This window comes from Carex rostrata, chromosome 27 (genome assembly GCF_964058835.1).
Source record: "Carex rostrata chromosome 27, lpCarRost1.2, whole genome shotgun sequence".
Classification (NCBI taxonomy): domain Eukaryota; kingdom Viridiplantae; phylum Streptophyta; class Magnoliopsida; order Poales; family Cyperaceae; genus Carex; species Carex rostrata.
Genome location: NC_135944.1, coordinates 6,612,340 through 6,630,504, shown reverse-complemented (window position 1 = coordinate 6,630,504; position 18,165 = coordinate 6,612,340). Strand labels below are relative to the sequence as shown.

Sequence of the window (18,165 nt, the reverse complement as noted above, 5' to 3'; positions counted from 1 at the left end):
AAACAAATTGTGTGCTATATATTTAATGGACCATGTACGTGAAAGGTGAGATAAAAGGAGTCCCAAAAGAGACATATATATAAAAAAAACAACTATTATCTGTGTAGTCTTTTTGGATAAATCATGCTTATATCTTGCAACAATATATAAGTAATTTGCATGTCACATAAACCTGATGGCACTAATTTAATTACTAGTATGTGAAAAAACGTTTCTATTTCTTCATATAATGCTTGCAAGATGCTAGTACATCAATATATATATCTGCGAATATATAATCCAAGTTTTTTTCTTATATCAAATAAAGAAAGTAGGTCGCCTGAAAATTTGCTCTCTTGTTGAAACTGATATGTAGACAGATATAAACTCAAGAGTGAAATATTGATATTGATGTAACGATGGTATCAAAAACATGAAGTCTGACTACAGGAATTAATCAACAATGAATTTTTTTTTCCAGTTTCATGGCGATCAATTATAATTTTTTAAAAAGATAAATATACGTAAGCATTATTAAATAAAAATAAAAATATTTGACTAACTCCATCCTACTACCCATACATAGCTAATGACCGCCATAACACCTAGGATCAATACAATGCAGATTATATTTTTTAACAATAACTGACAACAATTTGACCGACTAATGTTTGTTATTTTACTAAATTGTTGCCACTTCAAGTAGCATCCTCTTTTTAGCGAAGCAAAACGCAGTAGAACTGGTTCCCATAACCCGCTTTTCTTCAGCACAAAAATAAGAATCGAAAGTAGCACCCACGTGATAGCGAGCCTCTCCAGAAAGGACCAACCATTAAATAAGGCTGGAGCCCAGTTCTTAGGATTATTATTAATTTTTTTACCAAGTCTTTTATAAATATTATCAACATCGTAGAGTGCAGCTATGCCCATAGTGAATGCCGCACCCATGTATAAGGCAGCCAACCAGATCACCCACACCAAGAACTTCATCGCAATGTTTCTCTTCCGAGGGACCACACATAACAAAAGCATCATAACACTAACAGATAAATACAGTGCAACCATGTTATATATTTGGAAGTAATTTAAAGAATCACCGAGGACAGGTTGACCTTTAGTCGTCTCATGATCCTTATCATCAGGTTGAAACCCTCCTGGAGGATTTAATGCTGCTTGGAAGGTGACTGTTGCTACCAACGTCGTCACCAACAATAGAATTTGCGGATCGTACCTCTTTTCCTTTTTCTTCTTTCTCAACTCTAAAGTTCCATTTTCTATGTCATTTTTCGAGTCGATAAAACCGGGTCGCTGCAGCAACGTTCTTGGAGTTGTTATTGGGATTAAACTGCCACATGAAAAAGAATCCCTGATGACAGGTTCTGCTTGAGACAACAGTTCAGCTGCAGTCTTTCCCCCAGCTGCTCTTATCATCTCACCAAGGACGAGATCTCCACTCTGCGGCCATGATCCCAACAGAACATCGAGTGTAGTTAAGGATGCGAAGTTCATGATGTTCACATCGATGGCTGATTTATTCAACAACAATTTGATTACCTGAGATACAGAGGTGTAATTTGTTTAGTACATGGTTAGAACTTAGAAAAGCATCAAGGATGAACATATTTATCAGAAAGAAAGCTATGGCATACTGATAATTGTTTGCTTGCCACGGCATGATGCAAAATAGTATTTCCTCTGTCGTCCTTTGCATTAAGGTCATTCACCCGGTCGATCAAGAACTCAACTGTGTCAAAAGAATTATTCTTGAGAGCCAAATGAAGTATAGTTTCTCCACAATTTGTAAGCTTATTTACTGCCTCCTCACAGGCTTCCACTAACATTTTGACGACTACTGCCCTTCTTTTTTTAACAGCAATATGAAGTGGAAATAGCCCTTCATGTGTCTCACTTAATAAACAAAGATCCCTGCTAGCCTGCAGAGAAAAATAAACTTTGATTACAAGCATATTTTGTAAACCGTAACAACGTGAAGGATTGCTGACAACCAGATACATGTTTACAAGTTAACGGTACATTCTATATAGTAGTGGTGTAAGTTCTCATTTGGATCTTGTTTACTATTTTTTTTTTTATAAATATATTTGTAAACATAGTAATTAGCATCATAGCAATATATTTTAATCTTCCTGTCTTTCCTAAAACATTAATTTTCTATTAGAAGGTGCGGTTCGGTAAGTTCAGCATGTATTACAGTAAGATTACATCAAAATTTAAACAAAAAAAAATAAAGAGGCGGTTAAATTTGTAAATATGTAAATTTCTAAATAAAATTTTGTGGTTAAAAGGACTCGATTAAGTCAGAAAAACAACAAAAATCAACTGATCATATTAATTACCTTCAACAACTCCTTCACTACAGTGACATGACCACAGCCGGCAGCCAAATGCAGAGGTGACAAGCCCTGGCTGTTGAGCTCCTTTGCAATCTCGGGTTTGTGATAGATAATCTCGCGGACAAAATCAGCATGCCCAAGCATTGATGCAATATGTAGGGGGTTATCTATCACTGATGTTCTCACAATCACCTTATCTAGCAAGAGCTTATCTTGATTGAGAAGCTCTTTTAATACATTCACATCTCCAACATGAGAGGCCTCTTCTAGTCTTGTAAAGAGCATATCCATAGTTTATTTTCCTTGGTTGAGTTTACACACACAACACTAGGCCTTTATTAAGAGTTTATGCCGCATGTTGACCAAACACCAATTATTGTCAAGTCAATGGAAATGTAATTTATTTCCATTTACATAGGAGAGGACAGAATTCAGTCAGTTAACTGTCCATTCAAATATTTATTAACAATAATTATATACATGTATGTTAAATAGGAGTAGAACTAGGGTGTTCTTAAGTTCACCAACTCTCTTGGTGAACTTAAGTCTAAAACCTATTGAATTGGCCTCAAACGATGAATCTGAACTGTTGAAACCCGCCTACCTTACGAGTGATGCATCTACATGTAAATTTTTTAATTTTGAAATTAATTTTGCAAAGAGTCAAGTGGTCAAAAATGGTTCAAAAAATGAATGCATTAAAATTAATTTATTAACACTCTAATTTTGACCGCTTGACTTTATACTAAAATAATTTGAATGTTTAAAATATTAATACGTAGATGCATCACTCGTAAGGTAGGCGGATTTCGAATTTGTCATTTGAAGCCGATTCGATGGATTTTAGACTTGAGTTCACCAAAGAGCTTGATGAACTTAAGAACACCCTAGTTCTTCTAGTTAAATAGAGTACAAAACTATTTATTAAAACATCTTCCAAGGCCGTCAATAATTTGCCTTAATTCCTTGAATATTCACCGGACAAGACAGAAGAAGTTTTTGAAAACCCTAAGCGGCTAGATCTCTCTCTATCTCTATCTCTAGTACAGAATAATTGTCAACAGGAGACATGCGTTCAGGTCTAGGGGATTTTTTAAAGAATCATAAAAATATACTGTTCTTTCTACTTTAATCTATAAGAATTTAAAAAAAAAATCATACAATTATATATTCTATCTAAAATAGAGTTATTCAATTTTACTAAAATATTAAAACAAAAATCATGTCCTTGGAATTCCTTTCTTATGTGTATTTTAATTTGCTTATGTAATACAATAATAATTAATTTTTGGTTAAAGAAAGTTCTTGAAATTTATGTTTGAATTCTAAAGCAATGCTGCTATTATTTGTATTATTTAAAAAAAAAAATGAGTCCTTCAATTGTACGAAATATTAAAAAAAATAAAAAATTATTGTGTACACCGTACTTGGACTAGGATGTCTGAGTAGGCTCCACAGCCTTGTGAATTGAGCACCTTTCATTAGTACCGACAAAATTTGAGAAGAAAAGTATACTGCCGTATTATTTCATTAAGAAATGTAGTCATGGGAGGTAGCTTTCTAATTAAAGGGTTGATTTAGATGAACGGACAATAACAGCAAACAGTGATTGATGTAAGGTATTATGTTTGTTGGTGCTTCATGCGAAATTTCTAGCTCCATGTTTTGTATAGCTTATATTTTTCTTTTGTTTTTTTTATATTCCACTCATGTGTATCATCCCGGTTATAACATATCTCAACTAAGTTGATGCAAAGTCTATTTGAAGAATTGTATATTTTGTTTGCTAACATGCAGTTCTTGTATATATATCAATTCATTCAACCGTACATATAATTAGTTTAGATTCATATAACACAATATTTTAAATCTAACTTTCAGTGCTATTGAAAGTAATTATGGTTTCAACTACTCCCTTTCAGCAAGCTCTTATGGTAATTTCAGCCTAAACTACCCAACCCAACTTGACCGAGCCTGAGCTGATAGCACCTGTAGTAATTGGTTCAAAGTGGACAAGATCTTGGAAAAATCATATATAAATTTCATAGATGCTTCTTTGGACAGGTGGCATTCATTAATTGTGACGTTATGCGGCTGTATTCCTTTTTTTGAAGTGGTCAGAGTTTAAGGATTCCACAGAAGACTCGGTCTTATATAATATGTGGCTTATATTCTGTCCACATTAATAATGATATGAATGTTTTCATGATAAATTACATTCACTAAATTATTGGTACCACCATACAGCTCACTTCTGTTGGCGTTGCCATTTCCAAAGTGGAGAAAAATCAACCGAAATCTGATTCAAAAACCTACAAAATGCAGTCGCTTTCACTAAATATTTTTTGGTTGCGATGGATTGGTACCAGTGCAACAAAGGTTGCTGGATACACATACAGTTGCTTTCATTATTACCCTTGACCATTTCTAAAGAGGATTATTGACTTAGCGGTGTGGACCGAATTGGTTGGAGGTCTCTGAGGCGATTTTTTGAGCGACAAAAAGCGATCCAAAAAAGGAAAAAAAGAGAAAAAAAAAAAAAAAAAAGAGAAAACAATCAGAAAATCAAACTAAAAAATTCCTGTAAGTATGTCGGTCCAACAGATTCAGTTGGATCGTCTCTCTCGAAAATTTGCTAATCTCGCCAATTCAAGAAGCCCAGAGATCGACCCAGGCCCATCCATGGCGATTAACAACAAAAAATCGTATACAGATGTTGTGAAACGGCCCGCTCGACCTCAGGTATGGCGATCCAAAACAACATCGTATCCTGTTGAATCCAAATCCAGACTTATTCGTCGCAAATTGGATGAACTTCTCGCTCAATCCACGAGCTCCAATCCGATGTGTTTGCGCTGCGGTAGTGCGGGTCACTGTGCCAGAGAGTGTCGCAACGCCCAATTGTGCTTTGTTTGCAACAAATTTGGCCACAAATCGTTCATCTGCAAGAAATCCACTTCCATTTTTCCTTTCACGCCAAATAAGCGTGCTGAGAGGAAATCTCCAGATCCACTGGTGGCTTCTTCATCTCCTCCAGCACACGCGTTTCCTTCGTCTCTTCCAGTGGCCACAACCCTAGATCCGCCTGCGCTTGATCAACCTCCATCTCCTGCACAACCTTCGTCTCCTGACCAGATCGCAATGTCTCAGCTCCGTGCATCCACTCGAGCTCAAGCGATCAACACCGCCCGCTCGGCCCACCCCGCTTTTAGGGCTCCGGTTCAGATTTTCACACCGTCTCCTGCGGTTGAAGCTGCTGAGCGGGAATTCAAACAAAGCTTCATCTTAGATGATGTGGCTGCGTGGGGACCGACCGAGGTTGAGCGAGTTCTTCACCGCCTGTTCGATCAATACATATGGAGAGTGGCAGTTTTTGACGAATTTAGATACCTGATTAAAGCACCTTCTATGGCATGGAAACAGGCAACGGCGAAGCGAGGTTATCTCACCCTCGATGGAGTCCAGTTCCCGGTAGTTGGCTGGGATCCCAGTCTGAACGAAAGTAAACGCCTCACCTCTATGTGGCTTCGCATCCGCGGTTTTGATCGATACCGCTGGGACTGGGTGGATTTTGATCGCATCCTGAACCCCTTTGGTGCCGTGGTTCTCGAACTGGATCCTGCTACTCGAAACAAGGGAGTAGTTGTCAAGGTAGACTTTGAAAAGGCCTACGACAAAATTAATTGGCAATATTTGATAAATATACTCCATAGTAGAGGTTTTGGAGCCAAATGGATAAAATGGATCCAAGAGTGGCTGATTAGTTCTCATTCCTGTATCAACATAAATGGGGCCTTAACTCCTTATTTCTCATGTAAAAGGGGAGTTCGACAAGGCGACCCCCTCTCCCCATATCTTTATATTCTCGCGGCCGATACCCTTAGTAAATTATTTCAAAAAGGAAGGTCTAATAACCTCATTCAAGGGTTGGGCTCTCCTTTATTAGATAATCATCCCGCTACCAATTGTCATTATGCGGATGATACAATCATCTTTCTTAAAGCTGAACCAACTAACATAGAACATGCTTGGTGGACCCTTGTGGCTTTTGAAGCACTTTCAGGAATCAAAGTAAATTACGATAAAACAGCCATGTATCCTATTAATGTTGATGACATAGACACCTTTGCTCAACACTTCCGATGCTCTACTGCCCAATTCCCATTTCACTAGTTAGGATTGCCCTTACACACTCATAAAATGACCAAAACTGATTGGCTGTTTCTAATAGATAAAGTAGAAAAGAAATTACAAAACTGGAAGGGTAGCTTATTATCATTAGGGGGTCGCTTAACCCTTTTGAATGCAGTCCTATCGGCTGTTCCACTATACACTTTATCTGTCTTTAAAATCCCTATTCATGTCATAGAATCTCTGGATAAGATTAGACGTAGATTTCTTTGGCAAGGCTCTAGCCCCAATAAAAGGAAATATACACTCGTTTCATGGCAAATTTCATGTTTTGCAAAAGAGTATGGTGGATTAGGCATCTTAGACTTGAAACAAATGAATCTAGCTTTACTCATGAGATGGTGGTTGAAATTTACCGATACTAATTATCAAAGCAATTGGAAATGCCTAATACATGCTAAGTATTATGCCTCTCCTCGTTTACCATATTCAGAATTCTGGGCAGCCATTGTAGCTCTAGATAATCTAGGTCACATTAGTATTTCATATACTCCAGGCATACAATCTTCGGTACTGTTCTGGCGCGATATTTGGTATCAATCATGTTCACTTGCATCTAGATTTCCTCATTTATTTGAAATATGCACTAACCCCGACATTCGCATTCAGGAAGTCATAAGCTCTCAAGGTCAAAGTATCTGTTTTAGAAGGAATCTCACTGATATTCAATATAGAGAATGGTTAGACGTATTAAGTATAGTTAGTCAAGTATCCTTCACTCATGCAACTGACCAACTGAGTTGGCGATGGAACTCCTCTGGTAAATTTACTGTTAGGTCTCTATATAAATTGCTCAATTACAGAGGAAAGCTTCCCTCTCAACCCTTATTATGGTGGTCCATTCCCACACCCTTGAAGATCCGAATTTTTATGTGGCTCACACACAAGAAGAAAATCCTCACCAAAGATAAACTGCTGCAAAGAGGATGGACAGGAGTCAACATGTGCCGCTTCTGTAACCAGCCAGAAACTGTTGACCATTTATTTGTCAAATGTCAATTTGCAAAAAAAATATGGTTTTGGATGGGAGCCTGCCAAGATATCAGTCCCTCTTGGCATAAATTTTCTGATATTATTCACTTTGCTCTACAATTACCATATCAATCTAGAATTGCCTTTTTATTAGTAGTCAGTGCAGTTTGTTGGTCCATTTGGAAACATCGAAATGATTTGTGTTTTAATGCCGTACCTGTTAAATCTACTAGACAAATCATATTTTTAATTCTCTCCTTAATTCATTATTGGACAGGTAATGTGAAGCCAGAACTCCAAGTACTGACAGCCCTTTGGCTCCCTCTCGACACGGATGAAATTCCTATCAGCAGCTGGAACCCAGCTGATGATTACCTGCTGGTAGAGTATGGAGGGGAAGCAACTGAAGCAAATGAGTCGCGCTAAAATCTGCTTTGCTGTTTTAAATTCTGTTTTGCTAACTAGTTTTTTCGCACTTGTGAATGGCTTAGAATCAGCCCTGTTGTGGCTTAGACATAGATTTTATCATTTCTGTTAGAGTTATGCTGTGCATGTTAGGTCATTACGGTTTCAGTTTCTATCTAGGAGTATCATTTTGATTATGAGATATTCCTAAATCCAGACATTTTGTAACTTAAAATTTCTGCAATGAAATGGGCTTAGGCCTTTTATCCAAAAAAAGAGGTCATTTTGTGCCAGGTACTTCTTGACAGACAAATGCAAAGGAACCAAAGGATTATAGGCCAATCAGCATGATACATGGCATACAAAAAATTATTTCAAAGATATTAGCAAATAGATTGCAAACAAGGATTGATGAAATTATTAGTATGTCTCAGACAGGGTTCATTCATGGCAGACAAATAAAGGAAGAATTCATTTATGTGAATGAACTGCTACACTTCGCAAAGAAAAAAAAAATTACCCGATACTATTTTTATAGCCGATATTTGCAAGGCCTTTGATACTGTCAATTGGAAATTCTTGATTATAGTCTTGCAAAGCATCGGTTTTAATGACACTTGGCTGAGATGGATGGAGAATCTGATTTTGCGGGATACATCTCAAATTCTGATAAATGGGCTACTAGGCAAGAAGATTGAACTTAAGCGGGGTGTACGAAAAGGTGATCTCTTATCTCCTTTTCTATTTTTGATGGTCATTGATTTCATACCAAGGTGGTTAAGGAAATTGTGGTGCTTTGAGATTGCTATTGTGGAAAGTACACTTGGCCATCTCCAATATCATCATTCCATAGCTGTATACATCTGATTTCATTGAAACAACCCCAATGCTCCTAGAGAAGACTTCGGAAGCAATGTACCCAATGGCTCCCTCATCTCAGCCATTGAAAAAATGCTCTCTTTTTTTGCGGACACAATTTTTCCAAACCAAAATCAGCAATTTCCAGGTTGAAATCTTTATCTAAGCGAATGTTCTGTGGCTTTATATCAAAATGCCCAATACGTGCATTGCAAGTTTACAACCTCGGTGTAAATACTATAAACTTCTTGCAATAGCAATTGCTATTTCAAAAAGCTTTTCCCAACCAAGAACTGCTTTTAGATTTTCAGAATATATATAATTGTCCAGTGATCCATTTGAATTATTTTTGGATATCCTAGCATTTTTTGGAGTAATTGCGCCTGCTTACCAGTACTATTTTGGGACAGAGAGCAGAAACAAATTGTTTATTTATCAAGACGCACAGATGCATGCAAGTCATGGAAAAGATGCATAGAGATTTTCAATTATTGACCCTTTCTCCTGCAATGTGTCAATGGTTTTGACAAATTGTTGTTTGTTTTATTATGATAAATTAGGACACTCATGTCAAGAATACATTGCCATATAAATAACACATTACAGAGAAAATATTTTATACACATCTATCATGAGTCTAGAAACTAAACTTAATTTGGAAAGTCAATGACATGTAAATTTAAGTAGATTAATATTGAGAAAGGAAGCCACAACATGACAAACTAATATTCCATGCTTAATAAAAGTACAAGAATAATTCATTAGTTCACACTTCTACTAATTATAATTTTCTTTCAGAAGTTAAGTTCAAACATAAACATAAAGAACTTGTGCAATGCAACCAGTAATTAAACAGTCCCAAACAAAATTCAACTTCTGAGTATAACCCGGCATACCAAGTATAACCCATCATTCCATGTTCCATAAACATTGCTGTTGCTCGAGGAACCCATTTCCTCCTCTGGTTCATTCTTCATGCCACCATCACTTATCTGTCCAGTTCCATTTTCATTAATGAAAAGGACACTCTCTGCTGATCCAATCAAATCTGGATCATCGTTAAAATATCCGTTCACTTCATCCTCGAAAAATCCATCAATCATTACTGAATCGTCTTCAAACCCTAGCAACGGGTCTCCAATTGATGGCATAACAGTGTTGTTGTTACTGCCTTCACCAGCGTCTGCATAAAGAATATTCTCTAGATTAAGATGCTGTGTAATGAAAAGGAAGGAGATGAAAAGGTTGGACAAACCATCATGGTTCAATTTCTCTATATTCAGATACATGTGAAAAAAAATCACTGAATTTATCCACAAGATTCATTCCTCTTTATCTTTTCATCTCAAATTTACTAATTCTAGAGACCGTGACCTTTGTAAAAATATAGAACTAAATATTTCCAAAAGAGAAATGATAAAAAGTTTCTAAAATGATGAATATTTAGTTGAAATTCATTACCGTGCAATTCATTATTGTGGATTATTGGAATCTTAATTAACGAGTAAGCCAAAACCTCCATTTTTTTTTCTTGGCCTCTCCACAGCAATAGTCAACATATATGTTTCGTCCTCTCCCTCTATTTCACGTTCTTCCCACTCATTTTCACTCTTCATATATCTCATAAAAGATCCATCGAATTCGTGTGTGGTTTAGGAATACTTAAGCGCCGCCGACACTTAGTTTTTGTTATTTCTTTTATAGAAAATAGATAGTAGTGGTCTATTTATAACCAAAAACCCTAAAAGCAATGAATGTCCTTTGTGGATGGGAATGGGTTGAGACCGACGCCTATCGAACTCCAATTTTAGTCTGATGGGTTTCTCGATCATCCGATTCTCTTTAAGATCCATGCGTATCACTTCAGTATCCATTCGTGTTCGCCCTAAGTTCCATGTCAATCTAGCGCACACAGATCTGGAAGCGGATCGGATGGTAAAGGAACATATGGAACTCAAATTTGAGTTGGATGGACGTCGGACGCAAATATCTGCCCTCGTGGATAGTTGGAACTTGGTAAGAATTGGGCCATGTACATCCAACTGTTGAGCTTATTTCAATTAATTAGTAGGAAGTTGACTGGCCTTTATTTTCTTTGCACACTAGCTTTGATGTTATTTTTGTTTAGACCATATCTCCGAACTATAATGGTGATAAAAAAAATGTCTCTCAAGAGTAAGATTTAGGTCAAATATTAGGCTCCCATACAACTAAGCAAAAAACAAATGTGAGCCCCGAGGTCTAATATAATTTTTGTTTAGTTATGAAAACTTGGCTTGAGCTACAAAATAACGGTTTTTTGGGACCAAAGTCTGGCATGTAAGTATTCTCAGGAGATAGCTGGCCTCTCGACGAGCTAAATATATATATCCTTATCCGATTTTTATAAGAAATTAAATCTTCTTTAATATTTAAAAAAAAAATCATCTAAATAGTGTCTTCTTTTAGATAGTCGTCAATCCACTTTTCCTACTGAGAACCATCGTTCTATCCGTGAGTCGTTAATATTTCGTAACAGCTATATAAACTGGTCATAATTTACTGAATGTGATATCAAGACCTCACAGTCTTAGTCACAGCTTGCACAATTTTGTTCAATCCCTTTGTAAAATAATAATAACGTTCAATGCCCTTACATCATATAATAGTAAATTCTGACCAAGAATTTACAATTTTGCAAAAGCCATTCATCCTGACCTTTGTCGATCATTGTATTCGTCGATTCTATAAATGTTATTTTTACCTCATTCGTTCTGTTTTCTTGGAAGGATATCAGTTTGTGCCAGTTCAAGTTCGCTGTCAAAGGCCCAAACCCCAATTCAGTAACTTAAACAAAGATTAGTCCATGGACCTGTAACATCCCAAATTCTGAAAATATGAAAATTTTTATTGACTTGTTTTTGCCAATATGAATTTTGAAGTACAATTACAAACTTCTTTTATTTTGAAAAGAATAATTAATGTATTTATACATACATATAAATAATTAAGTAATATTCTATTAATTAAGAAAGTTATTTAATTATAAGATCACATAAGTAATTATACATGTTTTCTTTCCATTTTTAGTTTGTTTTAAATTTTATTGAAAATAATATCTAGATGCCATATTTTATATCTAAAGTGAAGGAATATAGTGCAAACAAGTTAATTATTAATTAGGTAAGAAGAAAAATAAGTGACTATCTTTTATATAAAATAATTTACATGAAAGGTACACGTGTCCAACCATTTGTCTTCCACACCTAACTCTACTAAATGATATACTCATTGGCACTTAATTATTTCTCTAAGCTTTAGTTAAAAAATATATTATATTCTTTCCTGTTCGGTGCATTCTTTATTTTCAAGAGGAAATACAAAAGGGGAACCGCCTTCTGTCTTTGGAGAGATCGAAAAACAAAAACAGAAAGGGAGACCGGTAAATAATAGGGCAGAAATTAAGGGAAGAAAGGAAAACTGAAAATAAGGAAATAGCACTACTACAAAAAAATTCTTTCCCATCGGTTGAAATCACACTTTACCATCTGTTTTTGATCCGATGCATATCGCCCCGATAGGAAATGTATGTACATATACCATCGGTTGAAGGTTTTTCAACTGATGGTGTTAGTATTTTTCCCATGGTTTCTCATGGTTTTCAGTACCTTTTTACCATTTGTCTTAGACAATGAACCGATGGTGTTTGATTTTTTTTTCTTTTTTTTATTTATTTTTAAAATACTGATTTTTTTAATGTTTTCCTCAGAGATATTTATAGTCTTCAATTTTGCTTGCAAATAATATTCAATAATCACAAATAACATTCAACAATCACAATTCTAACAACTAATCAAATTATATCAACCATGTCACTAAACAACAATATATAATAACAATGAATTATTAAAATATCACAATTACACAGAATCATCTAACTAGCATTTGTACACTAATTTATAGCTATATCAAGAATGTTGAAACTCATTTCTAGCAAAATTTCTAACTAGAATTCCTAAATCATAAACATGTCTTGCTCAGCTCCTATATGTCATTACAAGGCATTTCAAGAAACATAATAAATAACCCAAACTGGAGCTTCTTTACTTTAAAAAAAAAAAATTAAATCATTAAACCTTTTTAAGGCTTGGTCCAAATTTCCTCGTTAGATTATCAACACTCTTCATTGGCCGCACTGCAAAGAACCAAAATAAAAGAGAACCAATAAGCAATTATACACCACTATTGTTATATAATTCCAATATAGAATGAACGAACAAATGCAGCATTTTTAATACAGCTCAGTTTAGAAATGAAATTTTTTGTTTTTCTTTCAAGTCAAGTAGACATCAAAATAGAATCATAAAAAAATCGTATTATTAAGTTTGCTACTTGATCAGAGTCAACAAGTACATCATGCCGTCCTAAAACATCATCCTTGCCAGAACTTAAAACATACATGAGAAGACATTTAGATTAGATTAGTAAGCTCTCATACAAGTTTTAGAAGAGGAGGGATCAAGTTACAACAATTTTTGAGTTACAACAAGTTACAACAACTATTTTTTATATTTTTAAAGTCTAAATCGTCGATCCAAACCGTTAGATGTGATCTCTACAATAAAATGTGCTTGGAGACCAAATTTTATATTTTTTGGAATTTTTTTACTATTTATTAAGATGGGTACAAAAACTAGTCAAATTCAGACCATTGAATTTTGTACCCATCTTAATAAATAGTAAAAAAATTCCAAAAAATGTAAAATTTGATCTAGAAGCACATTTTATTGTGGAGATCACATCTAATGGTTTGGATCGATAATTTGGACTTTGAAAATGTAGAAAATGGTTATTATAACTTGTTGTAACTCAAAAATTATTGTAACTTGATCCCTCCTCATATATATATATATATATATATTACCAAACGAACTTGGCTTCTAACCATGAACACAAACGATGACCAGGAGCAGCAATATCAGAAGATATGAGCACCACAGATGCATTCTTTCCAAGCAGTTACACAAGTCTGTCTTCTGCCTCTTCATTACCGTATTTATTTTAGCCAAGAAACCTAGTTCGCCCTGTCATATAAATGACTTTGCTAATATTTAATTTAAGTGATAGCCTGTTTTATATAGGTTGTTCAATCATGCATGTTCGCTAATTAACACGTCACCATTTATTTAATTTAAGTCATAAATTTTGATAAATTTAAAGGTACATACATCTTTGGTACAGATTTATTCAATCACCCCTTTAACAATTCTACAAACTAACAACAATTAGTAAAAATGAGAGCTCGAAGGCTCAACTCATGTAATCACTGCAAACATCACAAGTAGAAACAAGAAAATTTATTCAATTACTCAAAATTGCTTCCAATCACGAATGAGGCGAGGGTTGGTACCAAGGTAGTCGGTCAAATTTGTTTGGTGCCACTTTCTGTGCGTGTGGGCCAGGTAGTTCCCCTCATTGTAATTTTTCTTCTCCTTTTGTTAATTATTAGGTATGGACGAGAAGCTAGATTTCATTTGCCTTTCTTACCACTTAACTAGCTCAGCTTTGAGTTGCTTATCACTCAGAGTTTGGTGGTATGGGCATATGTCTATTCAAATTCTCAAATAGACAATTTGATTTATTTTTATTTTTTTGTAGTCTTTCTAAATTATTATTGCTTGAGAGTATTAATGGGTTCGTGTTTTTCTACATTTATGGAGACGATTCAAAAACAGAAATGGGAAGGCATCGTTTGGAAGTCAAGCGGATGATGGAAACGTACAACACAGCATGCAAGGAGGTACTTAATGCCAACGAACAGGTAAATTTTGCCACTAATTAACATACCAATAGCTTGATCAGATATACAAAATTGAGCAAAAAATAGAACTTCTTCGACATCAAGAAATAACAATAACAAATCAGCATGTTTAGAAACAAACAATGCATGCATTCCATATATTCCTGCCAACCATAACTAAAATGCATAAATTGTATATAGTTGAATTCTGCCGAAGCACAGCAAAAGAAATATATGATTAAAGGTGAGGATAAAGAAATGATCATTGTTGAGAGCAAGACCATGGAAGTAGCTATTCCCAAAGATATGAATATTAGTGACAGTGAGTATTAGTGAGGATACCAATGCTACTAAGTAATTTTATCATCACGTTTTATGATCGTAATTGAAACGAATTAATACATTAGCTAGCTAGGATGATCATGCAAAAACAATTAATATGGATTTCCAATTTGGAAGTCCAGAATTAAGACCCATCATATACAATCTTAAAATTAAGTATTCATCTTATGTAATAATTATCAAAAGATTCAACGATGTAGTTATTTGTTGTCATCAATAACTACATAATCTCAACCTTGAAATACAAGTAAATTACTATTGCGGTCTGGATTGACTACGTGGTAAAAAATAGTACTGTAATTTAGCGTGATTTCTTTTAAATTTATTAGCTAAATTCCTTCATAAAAATATATATAAATTTGTGTTCTAACCAAAAAATATTCTTGAAACTATTCAATCATTGTTTTCATAAAAATCGAAAATAATTGGTAAGAGCTGATTAATGACGGATTTTCTTAATGTCATTAGAACAGAAATTCAAACAGAAATTTATAATCATAATTAAAAAAATAAAAAATAAAAAAGTCCAACAAAATAATAAAAAAACAGCATAAAATTTAGTCTCCCAACAATATATAATATGGTGATCAGGGTGATCAGGTAAACAGTTTAGATCAACTGTTTTAACTTTGAAATTACAAAATATGAGTTTAAAGTAAAATATGTCCTAATTTTGATATAGGCCCTCTCTTTTTTTATTTTACAATAATATTAATATTTTGATATAGTATTTATATTATAAAATAATAAATTACTTATGTCCTAATTTTATTCGTATATATAATAACAGAACTTGTCACTGTATGATATATATCCATGGGGTACATGTTTATTATATTAAAGGGCACATGTACCCAAAGAGCTTGCTAATTAGAATTGAGGTGCATATACCCAAGAACCCTGAGTCTTTAGATAATCAACGATCATGATATTTTTGGACAAAATCAAAACGGAAATGATGGTATGAATCAAGTCTTTTTTTCTTCATGTTTTTTATAAACTCAAAATCGGCAACATAGATGCATTTTGTTGATTATATTAGTAGCCAGTACAACGGTATCAAATTACAAATAAATCCTACTACTTTTTTTCAAAAAAATAGATGTATAATTATTTGATGAGAAATATTATGGTCCTTCGAACTATCATACCCGAGCTCGTCCCTCAACTAGTTTAACAAAAAAAAAACCTTCCAATTTTGTTTAACTTTCATTTACAACGCTCATATTCAAGTTTTAAAGTTTTGTTTATAATATTTTACAATTCTACTCAAAACCATTTCAACCTCTATCTGCAAGCATTAAAATTCTAAATCTGCATAGTTTTAACTCCTAACTACTTTTGTCTTTAAGCCAAAAAAAAAATGGAAGATTCTTTTTACCCACTATATTTTTTTTTATTTTTCTCTGATCATTATTGTCCATTTTTTCAATGATATGTAATGAATATTACGAATCTAAAAATACAAACATTTTATATTCAATTTTATCTTTCAAATAAGATTAATGAAGAAATACTTTTGAGTTATTTTCAAGTCATTTGTTTTTTGTTTTGAATGTAAATCTCATGAGCACTTTAAATTTTCAAATTTTTAAAACTCAGTCTACAACCATTTAAATTGTTAAGGCTTTGTACATGGGTTTATATGCTCTGTACATGAGGTTTGTACATGAAGTGTTATTCTTGAGGTTTATATGCTTTGAAGTGTTATTGTCGAGATTTAAATTCTTTGTACATGAGGTTTATGCGCTTTATTCTAGAGATTTGAAGTGTTATTAATGAGATTTATATACTTTGTACATGAGGTTTATACGAAAGAACTAAATGCTTGTAAACAGAGGTTTAAATGGTTTTGAAGCAAAATAATAATAAAAAAAATGAAAGTCACAATGAATTTAAGTGGTATAAAAAATGACAACACAAATATAACTCAAAAGTTATTATTCATTGATCTCATTTTAAAGAGAAAATCGAGTAAAAAATGTTTGTAGTTTTAGATTCATAAAATTCATGATGGGTCGTTGGAAAAATTGACGAGAATGATCAAAGAAAAAAAAATCTGGGTTAAAATAACCTTTACTTTTTTGGTTTGAACATAAAAGTAGTTACGAGTTAAAACTACCTAGATTTATAATTTTAAATGCTTGTAGATAGAGATTTAAAATTTTTCAGTACCATTATAAATGTTATAAACAGAGATTTAAATGTTTGAATATGAGCGTTGAAAATAAAAGTTAGATATCAAGTACTTGGGGGACGCGCTCGGAGATTTGTTTGGGGGTCAATTATCAGGCTTCTTGTTTGCTTTGTTTTGAAAAATACAAATTATAGTAAATATATATTGAAGTTCTTATTATTACAAAAAAATCAATAAATAATAATTAAAAAATTTTAAATACTACAAAATTAAATAATATTTTTTTTAAAACAACAGCGGAAACAGTATCGACTTTACCTTTGGCATTCATAAAATTTTTGAAACAGTTACAGATAATAATTTAGAAGTAGATCTCGTCAGCAATATTAAGTGAATAAAATTATAATATTATATTCATGTCTTTTAATAAAAGACGCGTAGTAACTCATGTTATAAATAAAATACAAATTGAAACATTCCCTTCGCTTACTATATCTTTGCAATTGATTCCAATTATTTAAGCAATTTAGCATTAACCAGACCAATTAATATTTAAAAAATAAGGTTATTATATAAGCTCCAACTTTTGATACTATATTCTGAATTATTTAGAAACTAGAACAAATAAAATTTATTTATTTGATTTCTTCTAATGTCTTTCTTAAAAAAATATAGAAATTTTCTCCACAACAAGTAATATATTTTTCTATCATTCTCTAGTTCTCTTTCCTCGTGATAATAATAAATCTCAATTATATTAAAGATAAGCATATAAAATAGTTTCGAAGTAATTATTGTTTCAAAAAAACAACAAATGGATGAATGTCTCATGAAAAATGTAATTTGTTTCACACCAACTGTATTCTCTGTACACACAACATCATGAAAAAAAATATCAATATTTATCATAAAATTTTATAGTCAAATATTATAATTCGAAGTCCAATTTATAACACATTCACACTCACACTACTCGTTGTTTCACGAATAGACTCATTACATGTATGGATTAAAAAGAGTTTGAAATAGGCGAATTGATGTTCACTGTACTAAATTTGTAATTAAAATTTTGGGGTTATTTCATGTGTCCCCCTCAATAACTTCATTGTTAGTTTGTTACATATTGTCCTCTCAAATATTTGTAATAT

General features: G+C 33.4%; 2 protein-coding genes across 3 annotated transcripts in view; both read right to left on the bottom strand.

Moving 5' to 3' along the window:
* Window positions 1-432: 432 nt before the first annotated feature.
* The window catches only part of LOC144545057 (uncharacterized), a 29,885-nt gene continuing 12,152 nt past the window's right edge, over window positions 433-18,165 (bottom strand). Inside the window, exons 1-3 of one of the 2 annotated variants that reach the window (XM_078293612.1) lie at window positions 2,337-2,639; window positions 1,629-1,913; window positions 433-1,533 (exon numbers count right to left, since the gene is read on the bottom strand). In XM_078293612.1, the coding sequence (XP_078149738.1) occupies window positions 538-1,533; window positions 1,629-1,913; window positions 2,337-2,624 (1,569 nt within the window). In that variant the 5' untranslated portion in view covers window positions 2,625-2,639 and the 3' untranslated portion in view covers window positions 433-537. Of the gene's footprint in view, window positions 1,534-1,628; window positions 1,914-2,336; window positions 2,640-18,165 lie in introns of those variants that run through there. The other variant, XM_078293613.1, reaches the window with a different exon arrangement.
* LOC144545058 (uncharacterized) lies at window positions 9,538-10,642 on the bottom strand. The gene is made up of 2 exons (XM_078293614.1): window positions 10,221-10,642; window positions 9,538-9,942 (listed from the first exon to the last, which is right to left on the bottom strand). Exons 1-2 carry the CDS (start codon window positions 10,279-10,281, stop codon window positions 9,629-9,631), a joined length of 375 nt encoding a protein of 124 aa, XP_078149740.1. The 5' UTR covers window positions 10,282-10,642; the 3' UTR covers window positions 9,538-9,628.

Bases quoted from the DNA above. Each gene is read 5' to 3' on its own strand.
- LOC144545058 (XM_078293614.1), bottom strand. From the start codon at position 10,281: ATGGAGGTTTTGGCTTACTCGTTAATTAAGATTCCAATAATCCACAAT. The intron at 9,943-10,220 runs GTAATGAATTTC...TTCTTTATGCAG, and splicing joins CCACAATAATGAATTGCACG to ACGCTGGTGAAGGCAGTAAC.